The sequence below is a fragment of the Pseudophryne corroboree genome, chromosome 9, assembly GCF_028390025.1.
Source record: "Pseudophryne corroboree isolate aPseCor3 chromosome 9, aPseCor3.hap2, whole genome shotgun sequence".
NCBI lineage: Eukaryota > Metazoa > Chordata > Amphibia > Anura > Myobatrachidae > Pseudophryne > Pseudophryne corroboree.
Genome location: NC_086452.1, coordinates 468,511,089 through 468,537,677, shown reverse-complemented (window position 1 = coordinate 468,537,677; position 26,589 = coordinate 468,511,089). Strand labels below are relative to the sequence as shown.

Genomic DNA, 26,589 nt, shown 5'->3' with positions numbered 1-26,589 from the left:
CGGAGTCACTGCTGCTGGCTGCTGCTGTTCCATTCCAACCTGTTGGGATCTGCTGCTGCTGGAGACTTGGCATGGCTGACTCTCTCAGGCTGGAGTCCTGCTTTCTCTGCCAGTCCGCATCCCTCCCCCCCTCCTCAGTCACACACCGCAGACCTCGCGCAGCTGCCGGGCACTGTGGTAAGGTGAGACTGGAAATGACTGGTTAGCCCCCAGGAGATGCTGCGGCTGGAGGGAGGAGGGGGTCATAGCATGCACGTGGCGCGGACCTCACGGCTTTCGGGCACTGTGGTAAGGGGAGACTGGGAGTGACTGGTTAGCTCCCAGGAGACGCTGCGGCTGGAGGGAGGAGTGGGTCAGAGCCTGCAAGCAGCTTGGATTTCTGCAGCGCTACCCGCCAGCTAAAGTGTGTGAATGAGCTGGGCGCACTCCACTGCGGGTGGCAGCGCTGCAGCTAGCGGTGGGGTTGCCGGGGCTGGAGATAACAAAGGCAGTATGGAACCTGCACAGCGGCAGGTGCCCCACTAAACTGCAGCTAAGAAGTGTGGAGTGTGTCAGAAAGTGACGCTCCTCCGCACCAGAGAGACCCTGCTGAGTATGCCGATGTGGGGGGTCAAGCACACAGTGAGCCGGTGCCCGTCTGTCTGTATGACATACCCCTCACACACCCCCATACCTCCCAAATGTCCCGATTTTCGCGGGACAGTCCCATTTTTTGGGGTCTGTCCCGCTGTCCCACCCGCGGGTCGCAGTGTCTGGCGGTGGGGGGGGGGGCAGTTGGAAAGCTCCTGTACTCGCTGTTCTGCTTAGCAGAGCTGCGGTGAATAGTGGAGACAGAGGGAGAGGGGGCATCAGGAGGTACGGATTACGGGGGGGGTTCCAGCAGCAGAGCCGGATTAAGGGGGGGGGGGGCAGGGGATACGTACCGTTGGCCCCACAGTTTTAGGGGGCCCCCCGGCTGGAGTAGCTCTGTCCCAGCTCAGAAGCTCCCCCCGTCCTGCCAGCAACAGCGGCAGCATTGTGCTACAGTCAGCACACGCTGCTGCATATTGGCAGGTCTGTGGTGTTGCAGGAGGCAGCGGTCTCCCTGCTTTCTTCTCCCTGTGCGGGTGTGTAGGGGGAGCGACCACGTCCTCTGGATTTAGCCCTAGCTGAGGGGTCAAAATCCCATAAAAAAAATAAAAATAAAAATCGGAATTTGCATAAGGGGGCGTGGCCGCACGGGCCGCGATTAGACCACGCCCCCAACCCACAGCAGGCACAGCAATGAGATAGGGCTCCCCTGTCTCTAGTGCCCTGTGCCCCCTGGACTCATAATCAGCCCCTGGGGGCATGCCAGCAGCTCACAGAGCGCTGGGCAAGCCCCCTCACTGACGAAAACGGGGGCCCTCCCGTGAAGCCACGCCCCCTTTTTGCCGAGTGTGTTTCCCTCCTTCTGCCTGGAGAAAGCTCCTGCAGAAAGCTGGGAGGTATGCACCCCTGCCTGTGACATGCCCAATGCCCATGCTATCTGCTTCTGCTCCTAGTCTCCTGTAGATTTGGCCAGATCTCTGTGACTCATTTGAATAACTCCGCCCACTGTTGTGACTCCGCCCAGCGTTAGCAAATGAATCACAAGGTCACAGAATAGGGCTATTATATAGGAGATTTTTGGTTGTTTGTCTTGATTAAATATGAATTCAAATATAAAACAAAGAGAGCAGCTAGAATTTCATCTTACACAGAGAATGTACAGAATAGAGGTTTGTATTAGACATACGTCCAGTTCTGAAAAATAGGGACATTCCCTGGGCACTAAAATCTCTAGGGACAGATCTTTAATGTTGGGCTCAGGGCCAGAGGGTTACTTTGTAGGTTTGTCCCCGGGCAGCGCAGCAAATAGTTACACCCCTGTGTGTAAGATATGAACCTATTTAAGCAGTCAGGGGAAGTCTGTTACTGTACGGTCCACGCTGTGATGCATGTGGTGGAAATGCGTTTATGTTGGGTTTCTGTTGTTGCGTGCAGGGGACATCCTGGCTGCTACTTTGACTGTAGACCTCGAATACTGGGCAGCGTTATCTGGGGTGTGGAGTTGAGCTAGAACCCTTACTGTATGTAGGAATGTGCACTGGAAATGCTCATACAGTACTCACCTGCAATTATAACATGTGGATATCTTTGTAAAGGTGTCTTGGGAACAATGACACATACCGTCACCGTAGCATTCCACTTGCGGCTTCATGTTCCGGTTTGTGACATGCATTGTTTCCTGCTTTTTATCATTTGCTACAATTATCTCAGAGCACTAGTAACAAACGCGTGTCAGAGGCAAACGCATCGCCAAATATTGACTGTTTAGCTTACCAGATTGCCGACCCAAGGTCATGGGGCCATAGCGGATCCCATTACCTTACGTCACTAAACTAGACCGTGGGCCTTTACTTTATCCTTATATCTTTCATCACTGTTTTGTTCCCACGGGAACCTTATAATGAGGTTTCCTACAGTCCATCACAGACAGTAGCCTTGAGGTGTTGGAATATATGCATGAAGGTGAAAGCATGAGATATACTTGTCTTTAGGAAATCATGTTGGCTGATGCAATCGCTCATTTACCCCAATTTTATATTTCCCTTTGCTGTCGTCTATTTCATGTGCTATAATAATATTTCTGCTACAAGTCCGCCCCTAGATTGTATAGAAGTGTTGCTAAGCCTGCATACCTCATAGCGCAGTTGACTTTGCAATTATTCATGTATCTCCCTATCTAAAGATGCATACACACATTTGTCTGCTCTCGGAACAATCTACCAAAGTTCCTTTGACTGGATCCTGACAATAACATCTAATGTCTGTATCTGTAGGTGTCTGAGAGTGGAACACAACATTCACAGAAATGAACACCAGCTCCCCAGCACAAAGTGCCTTGGCTCCTATTGCTAATTCCGGGGGACCCACTACACCTCGGAAGGGACCTCCTAAATTCAAGCAAAGGCAGACCCGTCAGTTCAAGAGCAAGCCACCAAAGAAGGGCGTTAAAGGGTACGTATATGGTATATGTGTTGTGTATTAGTCATTATGGATTGTTGCAAATGCCGGATCTCATTCATGGGCTGATGGTCCCCTGCATGTAGTAAAGTCTTGTCTGACATATATAAGTGGGATATCACAGAGGCTGGTGTGAAATCACAGCCGTTGGCTGCCACCCATCTGATTTTGAGGCCCTTACGGGCTGCAGTGTGTGCACCATTGCCGCCTTCTCCACTTACGCTACTCTATAAGCCAGAAAACACCAGTGGGGGAAGGGGGGGGGATCTTGGCCGAGGCTGAACTTCTGCCGCTGGACATAATTGCTGGTTACCACAAGAAATTGAAGCCTCCATTGTGGAATGACAATGGGAACCTTTTTGGGAACACAATAGGCTTCCCTATAGAGTGTAAGCTTGCGAGCAAGGCCTTCCTACCTCTATGTCTGTCTGTTTTTATCCAGTTTTGTTTTTCCACTGTTGTTTCCAATTATAAAGTGCAACAGAATATGCTGCGCTATATAAGAAACTGCTAATAAATAAATAATAAAGAACCAGTTGTGTTCTTGGAGGCTATTGTTGGGTTTCAGCTGTTTTATAAACTGAACTTTCCATTCATTGTACAGGTTTGGTGATGATATCCCTGGGATGGAGGGACTGGGAACAGGTAAGGAATATTTTGAAACACGTCTGTTTTCCATATGTTAGCTTCTCACATGTATTGTCACTTACCTTCACCATAACTGGCTTCATCATCTCATACATGTTGAGTTGTGTGAACTTTGGTATCGGGAAGTAAGCATTGAGTATGGGAATCATCCAGTCACCTAGAAGTGGACGGGTGGTCTTCTGTATGCCGGCGGTCGGCCTCCCGGCGCTCAGTATACCAGCGCCGGGAGCCCGACAGCCGGCATACCGACACTTATTCTCCCTCATGGGGGTCCACGACCCCCCTAGAGGGAGAATAAAATAGTGTGGCGCGCATAGCGCGCCACCGTGCCCGCAGCGTGGCAAGCGCAGCGAGCCCGCAAGGGGCTCATTTGCACTTGCCACACTGTCGGTAAGCCGGCGGTCGGGCTCCCGGCGCCGGTATGCTGGTCGCCGGGAGCCCGACTGCCGGCATATCGTAGTGAACCCGAAGTGGACACATATGCGCTTACAATGCAAACAGAGAAAAGAAGCAAACATGTTAAGATATTAGCATGCATAAAACGGGGAATTGATGCAAGGGACGAGAGTATTATACTCCCATTATATAAATGGCTAGTGAGGCCACATCTTGAATACTGTGTGCAATTTTGGGCACCATATTACAAAAAGGATATCCTGGAGCTAGAGAAGGTTCAGAGGCGGGCGACCAAACTAATCAAGGGCATGGAGATGGTGGAATACGAGGAAAGGCTTACAAGGCTAGGCATGTTTACATTGGAAAAGAGGAGACTAAGAGGGGACATGATCAACATCTACAAATATATAAGGGGTCAATACACAGAGCTCAGGAGGGACCTGTTTTCTATAAGATCAGCACAGAGGACACGTGGTCACTCGCTTAGGTTAGAGGAGAGGAGTTTACGCACATTGAGGCGAAAAGGTTTTTTCACAGTAAGGACAATACGTGTTTGGAATTCCCTGCCTGAGAGAGTAGTAACTGCGGACTCAGTCAACACCTTTAAGAATGGGCTAGATAAATTCCTATTGGATAAAGATATTCAGGGTTATGGTGAGTAGGGACGCATTATAGTTAATATAACTAGTCCTAACATAAAAATAACTAGTCCTATAATAAGACTGCATAGGAGACCACAAATATGTTGAACTCGATGGACAATTGTCTTTTTTCAACCTTAGTTACTATGTTAGAATGTTACTATGTATTTACACGCGTGTATGCTGTATTTGGGTGCAGCCCAAGATACGTCCAGCATGTGCGCCAGGTGTGCGTTGGCCATACAAGCATACTACGCCCCATAAAGTGGTACAGATGTGGCTGGGCAGTGTTACTAATACATGATTGCAATGCATTACCCTATTTGTACACAATGTAACAATATCATGAACTGGCACATACACAAGTGTTTAAATAGCTATCGATAAATACGAAAGTTGCATTTTCAACAAAGAAGTGTAATTAAATATACAAATACAAATTAAACTCTAAAGATAAATAGCTGAGGCACCCAATAGTAAATGAAGCAAATTAAATGCAGCCAATGCGAGTCTTTGATTAGAGCCTCATAATATGTATGATGTAGATGACCTCATACAGTCTTAGGTGTAGAGCACGTCCATCAGGGAGATATGGTAATTCAATGTAACTTAACAAAAACATGCTAAACCTCGAGAACTCTCCCCATGTCTCTGGTATGGGATAATCTGCATTGAAACTTACATAAATGAACATCAGACAGGTACACAAGTTGTTATTATTATTATTATTATTACATTTTATTTATAAGGCGCCACATGTGTTTTGCAGCGCCGTACAAAGGACAGTACAGGTAGACAAAACATTGCATTACAGTAAATAAATAACAGAAATAGAGTACAGGTAACAGAGCACCACACGTTCTCAAGACATAGTACAGCTAAGATGTAAGTATCGAGGGAGTGCTCATCGTACTACTAGAGGCTGGTGGTCATAGATGGAGATGAGCCTTTACTAGCAGGATAAAGATGGTCGTTGAGTAGGGGAGAGCTGTGAGTGAAATGTGTTGAGACGAGGGCTTAGATAACAAGAGGAAAGAGGGCCCTGCTCTGAAGAGCTAACAATCTACTGGGGAGGGGCGACAGACAGATGACAAGAGGTGCAGGCAAGTGGGAGGTAGCCTGATGGCAGTATGCAAGCAAAGCTAAGATGTTCACGGCATGAGGCAGGTGGGTGGAGGCGCGCTTCAGCACTGGGTTATGCATCGGGAGGGTATGCTTTGATGAATAGGTGGGTTTTTAGTGCCCGTTTGAAGCTTTGCAAGGTTGGGGAGAGTCTAATGGAGCGGGGGAGTGCGTTCCACTGAAGGGGTGCAGCACGGGCAAAATCCTGAACTCGTGCATGGGAAGCAGTAACCAGGGCGGTGGAGAGGAGACGGTCATTGGTCGACCGTAGGGGGCGGGAGGGAGTATGAAGGGAAAGGAGGTTGGAGATGTAGGGAGCAGTGGAATTAGAGATGGCCTTGTATGTGAGGGTGAGGAGTTTGTGTTGGGGTCTCCTGCCCTGTGCTGCCACGTCGTCATGGCAACCGGGAGACAAGTGCTAGCGGAGTAACCTGAGCGCAGCTGATACTCCGTTTCGGGTCTTTTGCTGTGCAGTGGTTACAGGCTTTGTGCACGGCAGGGGATCCGGTGCTGGTTTTTGTGCTCACAGTCTGTGAGGTCTGAGTGGGGCGTGGACAGCACCTGCTATATAAAGCCTCTTCTCAGGTTAAGCAGATGCTGCTGAATCTTTGTTGGTTAGTCAGTTCCTGAAAGTTAGCCAGTACTGTGTAGCTTTGTATTTGTTTGTTGCTTACTGCAAATAGGCCTTGGGATTTGGTACTACACTCTGCCAATCCAGACCTAGCAGTAAGACTGGAGTCAGTCGTTTAACTTGCTGGGGTTCTTTTGCTACTCTGTGAACTTAGCAAGTTTGCGGCTGTATTCTCAGACTTGCCTGCCAAAATCCTTTCTCACTGTGCAAGGTGTTCAGGTGTCAGTTTAGTGGCAGTAAGCTGAACCTGTGCACTGCAAGTGAGGATTAGGATTGTGGAGACTCTCCTTGTGTCTATCATTCCATCTCTGACCAAGGAGTTTACTGCCACACCCGTTGGTAACCCTTTAGGGTTTTGCTGTTGCCCTTAGCAACAGCATTTCGGGTTGTCTACGTATTAAATCACTACATCTCGCTTTTTTCCATCTGAGCACTCCTAATACTAGGGAGATACCCAGTTTCTTAGCCTCTGGGCTTCTCTGTTCACTTTGTGTTTATTTTGTTACCCTATCACCTTCTGTGTACGTAATGTCATATTCCCCAGTCTGTCTGTGAGTTCATTTGTTTTGCATCCCTCTCCGTTCAGACACCAGTACATTCCTGCAGGCACTGGTGTGCATAACATATTCAGCAGCCAAATACTCCTGTTGAAATTTTGTGGGAATATGGAGCATACCCCTCAAAATACTTTGCAACAGGTGGTCGATCAGGTGCAGGTCTTGACTCGACAATTTAATGATTTGTCCATTAAAATGCACACCTCCCAGGCCGCTGGCGGAGCTCCCGCAGCAGCAGCACCTTCAGGGGTTAAGGAGCCGAAAGTAAATCTCCCGGATCGTTTTTCTGGAGATCGCTCGCAGTTCTTTTGTTTCAAGGAGAGCTGCAAGATATATTTCCAGCTTAGGCCTCAGTCTTCTGGGTCAGAGATTCAGCGGGTGGGCATAGTGATTTCCTTGCTACAAGGAGACCCACAGGTCTGGGCATATGGGTTGCATCCTGACTGTCCGTCGCTTAAAAGTGTTGATGCTTTTTTTACGGCACTGGGCATGTTGTATGATGACCCTTACAAGACGGCCTCAGCCGAGGCTCAGATTTCGATCCTTAAGCAAGGGCGAAGGCCAGTTGAGGTTTACTGTACGGAGTTTCGGAGGTTGGCCCATGATACCCAGTGGAATGACCCAGCCCTGAGACACCAGTACCGAAGAGGTCTTTCTAACCAGATAAAAGACCAACTGGTACAATATCCCTTGCCTGATAGCTTGGATCAGCTCATGCAGTTATCCATCCGGGTGGATAGACGGCTGAGAGAGCGTAGGCTTGAAAGGGAGACCGAGGTTTCCTTCTTTCCCAAGGGAACCTCAGACTCTGAGGAATTTTCCGAGGAGCCTATGCAGATTGGGGCTACCCGTCTCTCCTCGCGTGAGAAGACGCGGAGGAGACAGCAGGGGTTGTGTTTGTACTGTGGGAATAAAGGTCATGTGGTAGTATCATGCCCAGAAAAGCCGGAAAACTTCAGGGCCTGAGGGTGATGGGAAATATCCTGTCAGGCCAGAAGTCAGAATTTCCCAAGAAGACTTTTATCATTCCGGTGACCTTGAAGATCCTCGGTCAAACTGTCAAGACTGAGGCCTTTGTGGACAGTGGGGCCACACTCTGTTCCCTTAGTACCCTTGGCATCGGAAATTGAGATCTGTGGGTTAAACGGGGAACCATTATCCCAGGGTAAAATTACCTCTTGCACTAGCAAGATTTCTTTGTTTATTGGAGCCACGCACTCTGAAAAATTGTCCTTTTATGTGACTGTCTGTACTTTTGCCCCATTGGTGTTGGGGTTACCCTGGTTAAGGGCCCACAATCCTCAATTTGACTGGGTCTCTGGGGAGATTCTTAGTTGGGGTACTGATTGTTTCAGGAGTTGCTTGAGCCTTCCAGTCAGGCTTTCGCAGCTAAGTTTGCCAGGATTGCCAGGATGTTATGCAGATTTTGCGGACGTGTTCTCCAAAAAAGTTGCAGAGGTACTACCTCCCCATCGCCCCTATGACTGTGCCATTGATTTGTTGCCGAATGCTAAGCTTCCCAAGAGCAGGTTGTACTCCCTGTCACGTCCGGAGACTCAGGCTATGGCAGAGTACATTCAGGAGAACTTGGCTAAGGGATTTATCAGACCTTCACAGTCTCCAGTTGGGTCGGGGTTCTTCTTCGTGGGTAAAAAGGACGGTTCGTTGCGACCCTGCATCGACTTCAGGGAATTGAACCGTATCACGATTAAAAACTCATACCCACTGCCTCTCATTTCGGTCTTGTTTGACCAGCTTCGTACTGCCACCATTTTTTCTAAGATTGACCTACGCGGTGCGTACAATCTAATCCGAATAAGAGAGGGGGATGAATGGAAGACTGCCTTTAATACCCACTCAGGGCATTATGAATATTTGGTGATGCCTTTTGGGCTCTGTAATGCCCCGGCAGTCTTCCAGGATTTCATGAACGATGTGCTCAGGGAATATTTTAATAGATTCTTAGTAGGGATGTGCACTTGAAATTTTTCGGGTTTTGTGTTTTGGTTTTGGGTTCGGTTCCGCGGCCGTGTTTTGGGTTCGACCGCGTTTTGGCAAAACCTCACCGAATTTTTTTTGTCGGATTCGGGTGTGTTTTGGATTCGGGTGTTTTTTTCAAAAAACCCTAAAAAACAGCTTAAATCATAGAATTTGGGGGTCATTTTGATCCCAAAGTATTATTAACCTCAAAAACCATAATTTCCACTCATTTTCAGCCTATTCTGAATACCTCACACCTCACAATATTATTTTTAGTCCTAAAATTTGCACCGAGGTCGCTGGATGACTAAGCTAAGCGACCCTAGTGGCCGACACAAACACCTGGCCCATCTAGGAGTGGCACTGCAGTGTCACGCAGGATGGCCCTTCCAAAAAACACTCCCCAAACAGCACATGACGCAAAGAAGAAAAAAAGAGGCGCAATGAGGTAGCTGTGTGAGTAAGATAAGCGACCCTAGTGGCCGACACAAACACCTGGCCCATCTAGGAGTGGCACTGCAGTGTCACGCAGGATGGCCCTTCCAAAAAACACTCCCCAAACAGCACATGACGCAAAGAAGAAAAAAAGAGGCGCAATGAGGTAGCTGTGTGAGTAAGATAAGCGACCCTAGTGGCCGACACAAACACCTGGCCCATCTAGGAGTGGCACTGCAGTGTCACGCAGGATGGCCCTTCCAAAAAACACTCCCCAAACAGCACATGACGCAAATAAAAATGAAAGAAAAAAGAGGTGCAAGATGGAATTGTCCTTGGGCCCTCCCACCCACCCTTATGTTGTATAAACAGGACATGCACACTTTAACCAACCCATCATTTCAGTGACAGGGTCTGCCACACGACTGTGACTGAAATGACGGGTTGGTTTGGACCCCCACCGAAAAAGAAGCAATTAATCTCTCCTTGCACAAACTGGCTCTACAGAGGCAAGATGTCCACCTCATCATCATCCTCCGATATATCACCGTGTACATCCCGCTCCTCACAGATTATCAATTCGTCCCCACTGGAATCCACCATCTCAGCTCCCTGTGTACTTTGTGGAGGCAATTGCTGCTGGTCAATGTCTCCACGGAGGAATTGATTATAATTCATTTTAATGAACATCATCTTCTCCACATTTTCTGGAAGTAACCTCGTACGCAGATTGCTGACAAGGTGAGCGGCGGCACTAAACACTCTTTCGGAGTACACACTTGTGGGAGGGCAACTTAGGTAGAATAAAGCCAGTTTGTGCAAGGGCCTCCAAATTGCCTCTTTTTCCTGCCAGTATAAGTACGGACTGTCTGACGTGCCTACTTGGATGCGGTCACTCATATAATCCTCCACCATTCTTTCAATGGTGAGAGAATCATATGCAGTGACAGTAGACGACATGTCCGTAATCGTTGTCAGGTCCTTCAGTCCGGACCAGATGTCAGCATCAGCAGTCGCTCCAGACTGCCCTGCATCACCGCCAGCGGGTGGGCTCGGAATTCTGAGCCTTTTCCTCGCACCCCCAGTTGCGGGAGAATGTGAAGGAGGAGATGTTGACAGGTCGCGTTCCGCTTGACTTGACAATTTTGTCACCAGCAGGTCTTTGAACCCCAGCAGACTTGTGTCTGCCGGAAAGAGAGATCCAAGGTAGGTTTTAAATCTAGGATCGAGCACGGTGGCCAAAATGTAGTGCTCTGATTTCAACAGATTGACCACCCGTGAATCCTTGTTAAGCGAATTAAGGGCTCCATCCACAAGTCCCACATGCCTAGCGGAATCGCTCCCTTTTAACTCCTCCTTCAATGCCTCCAGCTTCTTCTGCAAAAGCCTGATGAGGGGAATGACCTGACTCAGGCTGGCAGTGTCTGAACTGACTTCACGTGTGGCAAGTTCAAAAGGTTGCAGAACCTTGCACAACGTTGAAATCATTATCCACTGCGCTTGAGACAGGTACATTCCACCTCCTATATCGTGCTCAATTGTATAGGCTTGAATGGCCTTTTGCTGCTCCTCCAACCTCTGAAGCATATAGAGGGTTGAATTCCACCTCGTTACCACTTCTTGCTTCAGATGATGGCAGGGCAGGTTCAGGCGTTTTTGGTGGTGCTCCAGTCTTCTGTACGTGGTGCCTGTACGCCGAAAGTGTCCCGCAATTCTTCTGGCCACCGACAGCATCTCTTGCACGCCCCTGTCGTTTTTAAAAAAATTCTGCACCACCAAATTCAAGGTATGTGCAAAACATGGGACGTGCTGGAATTTGCCCATATTTAATGCACACACAATATTGCTGGCGTTGTCCGATGCCACAAATCCACAGGAGAGTCCAATTGGGGTAAGCCATTCCGCGATGATCTTCCTCAGTTGCCGTAAGAGGTTTTCAGCTGTGTGCGTATTCTGGAAACCGGTGATACAAAGCGTAGCCTGCCTAGGAAAGAGTTGGCGTTTGCGAGATGCTGCTACTGGTGCCGCCGCTGCTGTTCTTGCGGCGGGAGTCCATACATCTACCCAGTGGGCTGTCACAGTCATATAGTCCTGACCCTGCCCTGCTCCACTTGTCCACATGTCCGTGGTTAAGTGGACATTGGGTACAACTGCATTTTTTAGGACACTGGTGAGTCTTTTTCTGACGTCCGTGTACATTCTCGGTATCGCCTGTCTAGAGAAGTGGAACCTAGATGGTATTTGGTAACGGGGGCACACTGCCTCAAGAAATTGTCTAGTTCCATGTGAACTAACGGCGGATACCGGACGCACGTCTAACACCAACATAGTTGTCAAGGCCTCAGTTATCCGCTTTGCAACAGGATGACTGCTGTGATATTTCATCTTCCTCGCAAAGGACTGTTGGACAGTCAATTGCTTGGTGGAAGTAGTAAAAGTGGGCTTACGACTTCCCCTCTGGGATGACCATCGACTCCCAGCAGCAACAACAGCAGCGCCAGCAGCAGTAGGCGTTACACGCAAGGATGCATCGGAGGAATCCCAGGCAGGAGAGGACTCGTCAGAATTGCCAGTGACATGGCATGCAGGACTATTGGCATTCCTTGGGAAGGAGGAAATTGACACTGAGGGAGTTGGTGGGGTGGTTTGCGTGAGCTTGGTTACAAGAGGAAGGGATTTACTGGTCAGTGGACTGCTTCCGCTGTCGCCCAAAGTTTTTGAACTTGTCACTGACTTATTATGAATGCGCTGCAGGTGACGTATAAGGGAGGATGTTCCGAGGTGGTTAACGTCCTTACCCCTACTTATTACAGCTTGACAAAGGCAACACACGGCTTGACAAATGTTGTCCGCATTTCTGGTGAAATACTTCCACACCGAAGAGCTGATTTTTTTGGTATTTTCACCTGGCATGTCAACGGCCCTATTCCTCCCACGGACAACAGGTGTCTCCCCGGGTGCCTGACTTAAACAAACCACCTCACCATCAGAATCCTCCTTGTCAATTTCCTCCCCAGCGCCAGCAACACCCATATCCTCCTCATCCTGGTGTACTTCAACACTGACATCTTCAATCTGACTATCAGGAACTGGACTGCGGGTACTCCTTCCAGCACTTGCAGGGGGCGTGCAAATGGTGGAAGGCGCATGCTCTTCACGTCCAGTGTTGGGAAGGTCAGGCATCGCAACCGACACAATTGGACTCTCCTTGTGGATTTGGGATTTCGAAGAACGCACAGTTCTTTGCGGTGCTTTTGCCAGCTTGAGTCTTTTCAGTTTTCTAGCGAGAGGCTGAGTGCTTCCATCCTCATGTGAAGCTGAACCACTAGCCATGAACATAGGCCAGGGCCTCAGCCGTTCCTTGCCACTCCGTGTGGTAAATGGCATATTGGCAAGTTTACGCTTCTCCTCCGACAATTTTATTTTAGATTTTGGAGTCCTTTTTTTACTGATATTTGGTGTTTTGGATTTTACATGCTCTGTACTATGACATTGGGCATCGGCCTTGGCAGACGACGTTGCTGGCATTTCATCGTCTCGGCCATGACTAGTGGCAGCAGCTTCAGCACGAGGTGGAAGTGGATCTTGATCTTTCCCTAATTTTGGAACCTCAACATTTTTGTTCTCCATATTTTAATAGGCACAACTAAAAGGCACCTCAGGTAAACAATGGAGATGGATGGATACTAGTATACTTATGGATGGACGAGCGACTGCCGACACAGAGGTAGCTACAGCCGTGGACTACCGTACTGTGTCTGCTGCTAATATAGACTGGATGATAATGAGATGAAATCAATATATATTATATCACACTAGTACTGCAGCCGGACAGGTAGATATATTTATTATGTAATGACTGATGACGGACCTGCTGGACACTGTCAGCTCAGCAGCACCGCAGACTGCTACCATAAGCTACTATAGTAGTATGTATAAAGAAGAAAGAAAAAAAAAAAAACCACGGGTAGGTGGTATACAATTATGGATGGACGAGCGACTGCCGACACAGAGGTAGCTACAGCCGTGGACTACTGTACTGTGTCTGCTGCTAATATAGACTGGATTATAATGAGATGAAATCAATATATATATATATATATATATAATATCACTAGTACTGCAGCCGGACAGGTATATATATTTATTATGTAATGACTGATGACGGACCTGCTGGACACTGTCAGCTCAACAGCACCGCAGACTGCTACAGTAAGCTACTATAGTAGTATGTATAAAGAAGAAAGAAAAAAAAAAAAAACCACGGGTAGGTGGTATACAATTATGGATGGACGAGCGACTGCCGACACAGAGGTAGCTACAGCCGTGGACTACCGTACTGTGTCTGCTGCTAATATAGACTGGATGATAATGAGATGAAATCAATATATATTATATCACACTAGTACTGCAGCCGGACAGGTAGATATATTTATTATGTAATGACTGATGACGGACCTGCTGGACACTGTCAGCTCAGCAGCACCGCAGACTGCTACAGTAAGCTACTATAGTAGTATGTATAAAGAAGAAAGAAAAAAAAACCCACGGGTAGGTGGTATACAATTATGGATGGACGAGCGACTGCCGACACAGAGGTAGCTACAGCCGTGGACTACCGTACTGTGTCTGCTGCTAATATAGACTGGATGATAATGAGATGAAATCAATATATATATATATATATATATATAATATCACTAGTACTGCAGCCGGACAGGTATATATATTTATTATGTAATGACTGATGACGGACCTGCTGGACACTGTCAGCTCAGCAGCACCGCAGACTGCTACAGTAAGCTACTATAGTAGTATGTATAAAGAAGAAAAAAAAAAAACCACGGGTAGGTGGTATACAATTATGGATGGACGAGCGACTGCCGACACAGAGGTAGCTACAGCCGTGGACTACCGTAATGTGTCTGCTGCTAATATAGACTGGATGATAATGAGATGAAATCAATATATATATATATATATATATATAATATCACTAGTACTGCAGCCGGACAGGTATATATATTTATTATGTAATGACTGATGACGGACCTGCTGGACACTGTCAGCTCAGCAGCACCGCAGACTGCTACAGTAAGCTACTATAGTAGTATGTATAAAGAAGAAAGAAAAAAAAAAAAAAACCACGCGTAGGTGGTATACAATTATGGATGGACGAGCGACTGCCGACACAGAGGTAGCTACAGCCGTGGACTACCGTACTGTGTCTGCTGCTAATATAGACTGGATGATAATGAGATGAAATCAATATATATATATATATAATATCACTAGTACTGCAGCCGGACAGGTATATATATTTATTATGTAATGACTGATGACGGACCTGCTGGACACTGTCAGCTCAGCAGCACCGCAGACTGCTACAGTAAGCTACTATAGTAGTATGTATAAAGAAGAAAGAAAAAAAAAAACCACGGGTAGGTGGTATACAATTATGGATGGACGAGCGACTGCCGACACAGAGGTAGCTACAGCCGTGGACTACCGTACTGTGTCTGCTGCTAATATAGACTGGATGATAATGAGATGAAATCAATATATATATATATAATATCACTAGTACTGCAGCCGGACAGGTATATATATTTATTATGTAATGACTGATGACGGACCTGCTGGACACAGTCAGCTCAGCAGCACCGCAGACTGCTACAGTAAGCTACTATAGTAGTATGTATAAAGAAGAAAGGAAAAAAAAAAAAACACGGGTAGGTGGTATACAATATTATATATATATTATATACAATTATATATATATATATATTAAACTGGTGGTGACTGGTGGTCAGGTCACTGGTCACACTATCAGCAACTTGCAAGTAGTACTCCTAAGCAGACAATCACAATATATATTATACTGGTGGTCAGTGTGGTCACAATGGCAGTGTGGCACTCTGGCAGCAAAAGTGTGCACTGTACGTTATATGTACTCCTGAGTCCTGCTCTCAGACTCTAACTGCTCCCCACTGTCAGTGTCTCCCCCACAAGTCAGATAATATACAGTCACACTATCTATCACTTCAGCAAGTAACTAGTACTCCTCCTAATGCTCCCCAAAATTACTACTGTGTCTCTCTCTACTGTCTCACTCTCTTCTCTATAAACGGAGAGGACGCCAGCCACGTCCTCTCCCTATGAATCTCAATGCACGTGTGAAAATGGCGGCGACGCGCGGCTCCTTATATAGAATCCGAGTCTCGCGATAGAATCCGAGCCTCGCGAGAATCCGACAGCGGGATGATGACGTTCGGGCGCGCTCGGGTTAACCGAGCAAGGCGGGAAGATCCGAGTCGCTCGGCCCCGTGTAAAAAAACATGAAGTTCGGGCGGGTTCGGATTCCGAGGAACCGAACCCGCTCATCCCTAATTCTTAGTTGTATACTTAGATGACATCCTAATCTTCTCCCATTCCCTGGAGGAACATCGGAAGCATGTACGCTTAGTCCTCCAGAAACTCAGAGACCACCGGCTTGGGGCGAAGCTGGAGAAGTGCGAATTTGAAGTTCAGCAAATCGCATTTCTAGTATATATTATCTCCCCAGAAGGTTTCCAAATGGAGGGTTCCAAGGTACAGGCAGTCCTGGATTGGGTGCAGCCCACTAGTTTGAAGGCGCTTCAGCGTTTCCTGGGCTTTGCGATTTATCGCTGGATTTTCGTCTATAGTGGCGCCCTTGGTGGCACTCACTAAGAAAGGGGAGGATGTTGCTCACTGGTCTTGTGAGGCCAAAGCGGCTTTTGCCCGTCTCAAAAGGGCATTTGTCTCGGCCAAGGTGCTGCGACACCCAGATCCAGAGCGTCCTTTTGTGGTGGAGGTGGATGCCTCTGAGATGGGTATTGGGGCAGTGCTCTCTCAGATGGGAGTGTCTGATAATCGCCTTCATCCCTGTGCTTACTTTTCCCGTAAATTTTCGCCTGCCGAGATGAATTATGACGTGGGTAACCGGGAATTGTTGGCTATTAAGGATGCACTCAAAGAGTGGAGACACTGGCTTGAGGGGGCTAAGTTTGTGGTCTCAATTCTCACCGACCATAAGAATTTGGCATATTTAGAGTCAGCGAAGTGTCTCAATGCCAGGCAGGCACGATGGGCTTTGTTTTTTGCTCGCTTTCATTTTTTGATAACATATCGCCCTGGGTCAAAAAACATCAAGGCTGATGCGCTCTCGCAGAGTTTTGCTCCAATCCAGGAGACCACCGAGATGCCATTGCCCATTGTGTCCCCATCATGTATTAAAGTGGGCATTACCCAGGACCTCTTGTCATTAGTCCTTAGAGCACAGGAGCAGGCTCCTCCAGACCTTCCGGTAGGTCTTTTGTTTGTGCCTCCTAGGTTAAGACAGCAAGTGTTCCTGGATTTCCATGCCAAGAAGTCGGCAGGTTACCCGGGTATTGCCAGAACTCGGGAGTTGCTATCTAGGGCGGTGTGGTGGCCCTCGGTGGCTAAGGATGTGGATCAGTGGGTTCGTACATGTGACATCTGTGCCCGAAATAAGTCTCCTAGAGGGGTTCCTGTTGGCCCATTACATCCACTCTCTATTCCATCTAATCCATGGACCCACATTTCAATGGATTTTGTGGTGGACTTGCCCAAATCCTCGGGGATGACAGCCATCTGGGTTGTCGTTGACAGGTTTTCGAAGATGGCGCACTTCGTTCCACTGGTTGGGCTGCCATCGGCCAGACGCCTGTCTGAATTATTTATGCTGCATGTTGTGCGCCTCCACGGGTTGCCACTTGATGTGGTCTCTGACCGCGGATCCCAGTTTGTGGCCAAATTCTGGAGGGCATTTTGTTCCGATCTCCAGATTTCTGTCAGCTTGTCGTCAGGCTACCATCCACAGTCTAATGGGCAGACTGAAAGGGTGAACCAGTCCTTGGAGCAGTTCCTCAGGTGTTATGACTCCAAATGTCAGACTAACTGGGTTGCTCATCTGTCCATGGCGGAGTTTGCCTATAACAACGCGGCTCACTCTGATACAGGGATCTCTCCCTTCCTTTGTGTGTATGGGCATCATCCTAAGGCCAATTCTTTTGACCCCCTGGATTCCACGCCTGGTGGTTCCTCTGTGGTTTCGGTCCTTAGGGGTATTTGGAGGAAAGTGAAGAAAGCCCTTGTGTCTGTGTCATTAGTGACCAAAAGGGTTTTTGATAAGCGGAAAAGACCCTGCAGCTTCAAATTAGGAGACTTAGTCTGGTTGTCTACCAAGAATTTGAAGTTGAGACAGCAATCTCATAAGTTAGGCCCCCGGTTCAACGGCCCTTATAAGATCACTAGTGTTATCAATCCGGTGGCATTTCAGTTAGATCTGCCCCGTTCTTTGGGTATCAATAAAACATTTCATTGTTCCCTTTTAAAACGGGCGATTAGTAATCCTACTTCCAGTGGAAGACCTTCTCCTCTTCTGATACGTGGCCAGAGGGAGTTTGTTGTTGAAAGGATTCTTGACTCCAAGATGGTTCGGGGTCGGCTGTCATTTTGGTGCACTGGAAGGGGTATGGCCCGGAGGAGCGGTCGTGGGTGCGCAGTTGTGATCTTCATGCCCCCAGACTGATACGCTCTTTCTTCTCGCAGTTCCCCGATAAACCCGGTGGTAGGGGTTCTTTGACCCCTCGTCAGAGGGAGGGTACTGTTAGGGTCTCCTGCCCTGTGCTGCCACGTCGCCATGGCAACCGGGAGACAAGTGCTAGCGGAGTAACCTGAGCGCAGCTGATACTCCGGTTCGGGTCTTTTGCTGTTCAGTGGTTACAGGCTTTGTGCACGGCAGGGGATCCGGTGCTGGTTTTTGTGCTCACAGTCTGTGAGGTCTGAGTGGGGCGTGGACAGCACCTGCTATAAAAAGCCTCTTCTCAGGTTAAGCAGATGCTGCTGAATCTTTGTTGGTTAGTCAGTTCCTGAAAGTTAGCCAGTACTGTGTAGCTTTGTATTTGTTTGTTGCTTACTGCAAATAGGCCTTGGGATTTGGTACTACACTCTGCCAATCCAGACCTAGCAGTAAGACTGGAGTCAGTCGTTTAACTTGCTGGGGTTCTTTTGCTACTCTGTGAACTTAGCAAGTTTGCGGCTGTATTCTCAGACTTGCCTGCCAAAATCCTTTCTCACTGTGCAAGGTGTTCTGGTGTCAGTTTAGTGGCAGTAAGCTGAACCAGTGCACTGCAAGTGAGGACCAGGATTGTGGAGACTCTCCTTGTGTCTATTATTCCATCTCTGATCAAGGAGTTTACTGCCACACCCGTTGGTAACCCTTTAGGGTTTTGCTGTTGTCCTTAGCAACAGCATTTCGGGTTGTCTACGTATTAAAACACAACACCTTGCTTCTTTCCATCTGAGCACTCCTAATACTAGGGAGACACCCAGTTTCTTAGCCTCTGGGCTTCTCTGTTCACTTTGTGTTTATTTTGTTACCCTATCACCTTCTGTGTACGTAATGTCATATTCCCCAGTCTGTCATTTGATTTGCATCCCTCTCCGTTCAGACACCAGTACATTCCTGCAGGCACTGGTGTGCATAACAGTTTGAAGAGGATTCTGTCGGGGAATGGGACCCAGTGTAGATTTTGTTGAAGGGGAGTGGCAGATGTGGTACTGCCGTAGAGATGAGCGGATTCGGTTTTACTCGGTTTTACTCGGTTCTCAAAACCGAATCTTATTGGCTATCCAAAACACGTGACATCCGTGAGCCAATAAGATGTCGTTTTGAGAACCGAGTAAAACCGAGTAAAACCGAATCCGCTCATCTCTGCGGGAGAGGAAGATAAGCCTAGCTAATATATAATTAGGTCACAAAGGTAGAAGAAAACCAGGATGAGGCTAGGAAGACGTATTTTGTGCTGCAGCTTGAGTTCCATTGCTCTGATTGGCTGCATGTTGTTCTAACCCCTCCCATCTCCTGGGAGTTTGCGTGTTCTCTCTTTTGGAGAATTAATGCAATCAGGAATCTGACTATATACTATACATGCCTGTACATGATGACTTGCCCTGGGCAAATATGTGAATGCCAAGTTTTCATACTCTCTTAGTTTTTGTGTAGTTGTCTCCTATCATACCAGTAATGATTAATGCTTTGTCTTTGTAGATATCACTGTTATCTGCCCATGGGAGGCATTCAACCACTTAGAGCTGCATGAGCTGGCTCAGTTTGGAATCATCTAGCACTCCATCAGCTGAAACTCTATCAAGTTACCAAAATCGTATGATGTATCTTGTATCTCAGTGTTGTGTTGGCGACAAGGAACCTGGAATTACATTTATATAGAATGCTACTAAGCTATATAGCGCAACGCCTGGTAAAACTGTGCAGGACGAATGTTTCATCACTGCTACATTCATCAATGAGAAAGTCTATGTCTGGTGATGGATGGGCTCCAGGACAGAATATTATTTGTTTCTTATACTGTATGTGTAAACTAAAACTGTTTTGCGTCTTTGCTGTAATTACCTATAACTAATGTGCTGTGATTAATGTAAGTTATACAATCTCTCAGGGGATAGCGTACCATAGGGAAGGTCCTGGGGGACCACCTTAATTTGGAAGACTAGTATGTAAAATGCTGGCCCCATATAGTAGTGGACAGCTTAATTACATTAAATATGAATAAAATCATGACTATCCCATAACTATTCATTTTTTACAAGTTTGATTCCTTTTTTTTATCGCTTTCTTATCTCAGAATAAATGTTAATTATTTAAACGATCAGGCTAATGAGAATTGCTGTTCAGTGCAACCCTGAACTGTGGAGATATGGATTTAAGATTGATCAGTTTAGAGGAAGCCCTGCGCCTATCAGCACTGGGACAAAAACAGTCATTTATTATTACTATTATTATTATTATTATTATTATTATTATTATGTAAATGATTTGCTTTATTTTGGCCTATTGATTACGGGGATTGTAGACTGGGTTACAAATGAATAATCACAGCAAGAATTAATATATTAATACTTACTATTTATATTGATGTTATTTTCTCAAATCCACAGTTACTTTTCTGGGTTTGGATGTGTCTGTGTATTCTTGTCTTTATTTATTATACATTTATATATGAATTTCCCTTTTCCAACGTACAGCGGTGTTACATTGCAGGATGCGTATTAGTTACCGGCGGTTACAGATATTCTTTGTGGTACATTAGGATGTGGCTCATGTAGAACGGTGATGAACCTGAAATAAATGTATTGTTATAACTTTGGCTTCTTACCAAAGTGTGACATGAACTTTGTGACCTTTTTTATTATTTCCGTCCAGCTACTGATATTGTTTTCTGAGACTTCCTACGGTTTCTACAGTCAGAGCAAATAAAGAGCCAGTAACTCTGCACCTGGACAAGAGAGCGGAATACTGTATGGCCGCAAAACGGACTCGGAAACGCTTCCTGTAGTTCTTCCCAATGCAATAAAACCGATGGGCAGTACGGACAGTGTTATGGTTAGCATTACTGCCTCACAGTACTGAGGTCATGGGTTCGATTCCCACCATGGCCCTAACTGTGTGGGGTTTGTATGTTCTCTCCGTGCTTTTGTGGGTATTCCCTGAGTACTCCGGTTTCCTACTACAATCCAAAAATATACTGGTAGGTTAATGGCTCCCCAAAAAAATTAACCCTAGTGTGTAAGTATGTGCGTGTACATGTGGTAGGGAATATAGGGGTTGATTCAGATCTGATCGCACAGTGGGCGATCAGGTCCTAACTGCGCATGCGAATGCACGGCAATGCGCATGCCCATCGGAATACAACAAAGGGGATCGCCGTTCAGAGACGGGATGGTGCGAAAAATCCAATCGCACGGGCGTTCGCAAGGAGATTGACAGGAAGAGACCATTTGTGAGTGGCAACTGAGCGTTTACTGGGAGTGTCCAGAAAAACGCAAGCGTTCCCAAGTGTTTTCAGGGAGGGTGTCTGACGTCCGATCAGCCTGTTCTCATCGCACTGTAGGAGTAAGTCCTGGGGTGTGCGCAGACTGCACACAGTGGATTTTCGCAGCTCGGCGTACACATGCACTCGCACACTTGCACGGCGAATATACACTCACCCTGGAGGCGGCGACTATCTGAATGCAGGACAGCAAAGTTTGCAGCCCAGCGATCAGGTGTGAATGACCCCCATAGATTGTAAGCTCCACTGGGGCAGGGACTGATGTGAATGGCCAAATTTTCTCTGTAAGCGCTGCGGAATATGTGTGCACTATATAAATAACTGGTAATAAATAATATAAATAAATAAAACCATAGAGCTAGTGATCTGTAATTAAGAATAGCAGCAATTTAATTCTCCACTCTTAAGAAAGATCGCAAACCCTAGGTTAATACAAGAAGTCTCCCCTCTGCGCTGAGGTTTTGCATTAAAAGCAAAGATTCATTAATTAAAAATAAAACTCCGTTATTAAAAGCTTCTTCCACTAAAATGATACTTTCTGCAAAAGCAGACTGGTACGCAGGAGCAAGTAACAGTATAATTCACATACGTCCTGGAATACTGACCTTCTTCCATTTTTGGTGACAACATTTTCTCAGGTGGAGTTTGGTCCCAGACAGTTGTGCCCTAACACCCCCACAGCAGAATGAAGTGATCACCTTCATTCCAGCCCTATTCATAGATTGGGAGATGTAAATTAGTGATGAGCGGATTCGGTTTTACTCGGTTTTACTCGGTTCTCAAAACCGAATCTTATTGGCTCACTGATGTCACGTGTTTTGGATAGCCAATAAGATTCGGTTTTGAGAACCGAGTAAAACCGTGTAAAACCGAATCCGCTCATTACAGCGCAGAGTGCAATTCAGTGGAACAACGAAGTAAAAGCGTACCATGAAGAACGAAACACTGGAGCTTCGCAACTCTCCCAAACAGCTATACCTACTTCATTGCTCGAGAATTTATTATCCTATTGCTGTGACATCTCTAACTCACTGCTTTCCTACCAAGGTCACTCTTACTAAGTGCAACCTAGAAGATCTTGTCCCCGTCCTTTTCTTCTCTTCACTAGACACTCTGCACACCCTGTTGTGTCCTTACCAAGATGTCTTACTCTACAACTACACCCCCACCCCCACTCTCTCTACTCTCCTGCCCGTGCTGTTGCTCTCACGATCCGATGCTCTGCAACACAACCCTGGCTTTTTAAATTGTTCTGCCTGCAGAATGGTTCCACACTGCTGAAGAGCACTGGAGGACATCATGCTCTTACATGTACTTTATCCATTTCAGGTTCATACTCTCTTACCTACAGCTCTGCTATTCAGGGCCGTCTTAAGAGCAGTGTAGGCCCCTGGGCAAAGCAATGCACTGGGACCCCTAACCATCTTCCAGTGGTAGGGATGGGCGGGTACTGTCAGCGGCAGCTTTGATATCCCACAGGCGGTAGGGGGTGTTCTATCTTCTGCTCAGCATGTAGGACCTGGAGCAGTAATTTCGGCTAATTACTCCTTTACTGCACAGATGGTGGGAGATGGGGCGGGAGGGAGAACACTAAACTGTATTGGGGTTAGGGTTGAGCTAATTGAGCTGAATGAAGGGGCCCTGGTACATGACTTCTAGGGTAGTAGGGGGTGTTAACTTCGCAGTGGAGGGGTGGATAGTGGAGTGGGCTTATTATTCATAATTTTCTGGTGGGAGGGCAGCTTGCTTGACTGCAGATATCTCCAGTTCCTGGAAATAGATTTCTTAGCTTTCAATGTGACAACAAACTAGTGCGTCACACCTTTCAGGAGGTGCTGGGGACTTGGGGATCAGAGTTCAGGAGCCAGAGCAATCCAAAGACGAAAATATAAAACTGCATATCAGGTGTGTGGAGCTGGAGCAGGGACCGGCTGCTGGAAGGCTGATATCTCTGGTTCCTTGGCATAGTAGAGACAAGCTGCCTGTGTCCACCGAAAGAGGAGAGTCCCAGCTTTTGCAGAAAAACTCTTAAGTCAGACAGAACCTGAGATATCTGGATGGGAAGAGCGATTAATAGGCTGGATGGGGGCCACTGCTTCGAAGTCGAATATCTCCGGTTCCCCATGGCTGATTTTCCAAAATCTGGTAACCCTAGAAAAAGGGCGCCCTCAGCAATCAGCCTAGTGCCCTTATACTCCTGGGGCCCTAGCGCAAGTGCTCATTGAGTTCATACGGAAAGACAGCCGTGCTGCTATTCTGAAACCATACAGCTTTAACTAAAATCTCTTATCTCCTACCAATGATAAAAGCAGAGCCGTAACTAGATATTTGGTGCTCTGTTCTAGAAAGAGAATTAGTGCCCCCCTCCCCCCACACATGTAAAATAGGGACCGTGCACGCTGAAGGCGCGTGTCAAAAATGTAGGTGTGTGTCTTAATGGGGAAGGTGCGTGGCTGTTAGGCGCGGCGGTGCGCCCGCTCGCTGACAGTGCAGCGGTTACGGGCGCCGCGCCTCTCTTCTTGTTTCTTCTGCACGGCGCCTAGTAACGCCGGGACGCTAGGCGCGCGCAAGCCGCCGGCTCCCTGGCAACGCTAGGACGCCGTGCGTGCAGGGCCGCCGGGTCCTTAGCAACGGGGACGCCACAGGCGGACCGCGTTCTCCGTTGCACTAATCAACATTCACCGGTTTTCCCCTGCTCGTGCAGCAAAGCAGCTGCACGGCATTTGTTCATTAGCCTTTGTGTTTCTATTGGAGGGTTCCCTGTTATATGCCTCCTCAGTGCCTCACACTAACGCCGGTGATAGCTTCCTGCATGCTGCTCATGTTTGGTGAACGTCTGTTCTTGGTCTGTCGTATCCGGTCCGTCCTGCTCCCTGAGTTCCTGTATCTTGGAGTTCGTTAGCCGGTCCTGGGAATCCTTCTGGTCCTCATTTACCTGTGGCAGTCGGTTGGGGTTCTCACCCGGGTTTCGTGAGTGGCGGCCTTGCCGCGTGTTGCGGCCTAGGCCGCTTTAGTATTGTTTTTTTGTACTGGAGCATTGCGGAGGTTTTCGCTTCCATTGTCCTCCCCGGAACTCGGCGGTGCCGTGTAGGGGAGTGGACAAGTGGTATCTTTAGTTGTCCTTTTCCTTGGCGGAAAGCCGCGCATACTTTTTGTTTTAGGTTAGCCAGTAGCCCCTGGCCTTGTTGTTTCAGTTAGAGGGCCCCTTGTTATTACCCTGTCTCAGTTCGCTCTTTGTCTCTCCTTAAGACCTGAGGGGGCATCGGAGTTGGGCAGACTTAATCCGCCCTTCAAACGCGGCTGCCATGGGCCCAAGAAACCATAGTCTCGCAAGAGTGAATTGACAGCACGGGTAAAACAACGGAGGTAGGGTGCCAGGGGCTATTCCCATTCCGTTTCCCTTTCCCAGCATTACGTCCTGCTGCTCTGGACTACTGTATAAGATCTCTCCAGTCCTGAGCATCCGGGTCGTAACATTATCACCGCCCCATATAAAAAAAAAAGGGGTTTTATTTTTTGTAGTGGTGGGCCTAGAAATTCGTCCTCATGAATCCAGCAGGGTTAGGTCCAAATCCCAGTCAGCTTTTGGCCAACCAGATTCAGGAGTTAACTCAGATGGTTCAGGATCTTTCTCTTCGGGTGAGTTTGCAGGAAGATCTTTTGCGAGCCTCCCCGAGTGTGGTTCCTGAACCGAAGATGCATTTACCTGATCGTTTTTTGGGTAGTCGGAAGGATTTTTTTAATTTTAAAGAAGCTTGTAAGCTTTATTTTCGTTTAAAGCCTCGTTCTTCCGGTACTGAGTCCCAACGGGTCGGGATTGTCATATCTTTACTCCAAGGTGATCCACAGACCTGGGCTTTTGGGCTAAAATCAGGTGATGCTGCATTGCTATCAGTAGATGCCTTTTTTAAATCCTTAGGCCTTTTGTATGATGACCCTGATAGAGAAGCATCAGCTGAGAGCCATCTGCGTGCTCTAAAGCAAGGGAAAGGTCCGGCAGAAGCATATTGTACCGAGTTTCGCCGTTGGTCGAACGACTGTGGCTGGAATGACCCGGCCCTGCGCAGTCAGTTTCGCCTCGGTTTGTCTGAAATTATTAAAGACAGTCTCCTTCAGTACCCCGCTCCTGAGACTCTAGACAAACTCATGGAGCTTAAATGGAGTATAAAAAATTCCCAGTTCTGCGCCTGTATATGTAAGCTGCTTTGATTTTGTTTTAAAGTTAACAATAAGGGTTATGTCAAAGCGCTATGAGGGGAAGGGGAAGATACCAGTATGTTTACAGCACTTTTTTGAATTAATAAGATGAGTGTCCGGAATTTTTATTTTTTATTTTTTAAGCAGTGTGTTTGGATTCCATATGTATGCCTTCTGGGATGTCCTCAGCAGGTAGTTATAGGCTAGCTTTCCCTATCTATACCTTGCTGTATTGGTGATTTCTGGCTCCCGTGGCTTTTTTGAATTTATTAATTCAAAAAAGAGCTGTAAACATACTGGTATCTTCCCCTTCCCCCTTCCCCTTCCCCTCATAGCGCTTTGACAAAACTCATGGAGCTTGCCATTAAAATTGATCGTCGTCTCCGAGAGCGGAGGGCTGAAAGAGGAACAACTTTTAGGCCTAGTCCATGTGTATACACTTTTCCTGAGGACATCGAGGAGCCCATGCAGATGGGTTTCTCCTGGCTGTCCCCAGAGGAAAGGACCAGAAGGTTAAAATCTGGTCTCTGTTTGTATTGTGGTGGCAAGGGACATATCGCACGTAGTTGCCCAAATAAGTCGGAAAACGCTTTGACCAAGTGAATGGTGAGGGGGTTCACTTAGGTCTGCAGTTAATCTCCTCTAAAGATTCTTTATTAGTTCCGGTAAAGATTTCCTTTGGCAGCCTCAGTTCGTTGGTGTCGGCCTTCGTCGACAGTGGAGCTGCAGGAAATTTTATGGATTTAGCTTGGGCTAAGGCTTTAGGCGTTCCACAGATACCCTTAGATAGACGTATCACCATGCACGGCTTGGATGGGGGTCCGCTTTCCAATGGGGTTATTACTCACCGCACACCTCCAGTATTGCTGACAGTGGGGGCCCTACATTCAGAAGAAATAGAATTTTACCTTACACATTGTCCGGCAGTTCCAGTAGTTTTGGGTCACCCCTGGCTTGCCTTTCATAATCCCACCATAGATTGGCGGTCTGGGGAGATTTCCCAATGGGGTCCTTTTTGTTGCAAGGAGTGTATTTCCCATCCAGTTCGGGTTGCGGCT

At 47.3% G+C, this 26,589-nt stretch overlaps 1 protein-coding gene across 4 annotated transcripts in view; it reads left to right on the top strand.

Moving 5' to 3' along the window:
* PDE6H (phosphodiesterase 6H) overlaps positions 1-20,675 on the top strand; it is a 78,251-nt gene extending 57,576 nt beyond the window's left edge. For all 4 annotated transcript variants that reach the window (XM_063941340.1, XM_063941342.1, XM_063941339.1 and 1 more), the window contains exons 2-4: positions 2,844-3,021; positions 3,632-3,672; positions 19,534-20,675. In XM_063941340.1, the coding sequence (XP_063797410.1) occupies positions 2,876-3,021; positions 3,632-3,672; positions 19,534-19,610 (264 nt within the window). In that variant the 5' untranslated portion in view covers positions 2,844-2,875 and the 3' untranslated portion in view covers positions 19,611-20,675. The remainder of the gene's footprint in view (positions 1-2,843; positions 3,022-3,631; positions 3,673-19,533) is intronic.
* Positions 20,676-26,589: the final 5,914 nt, after the last annotated feature.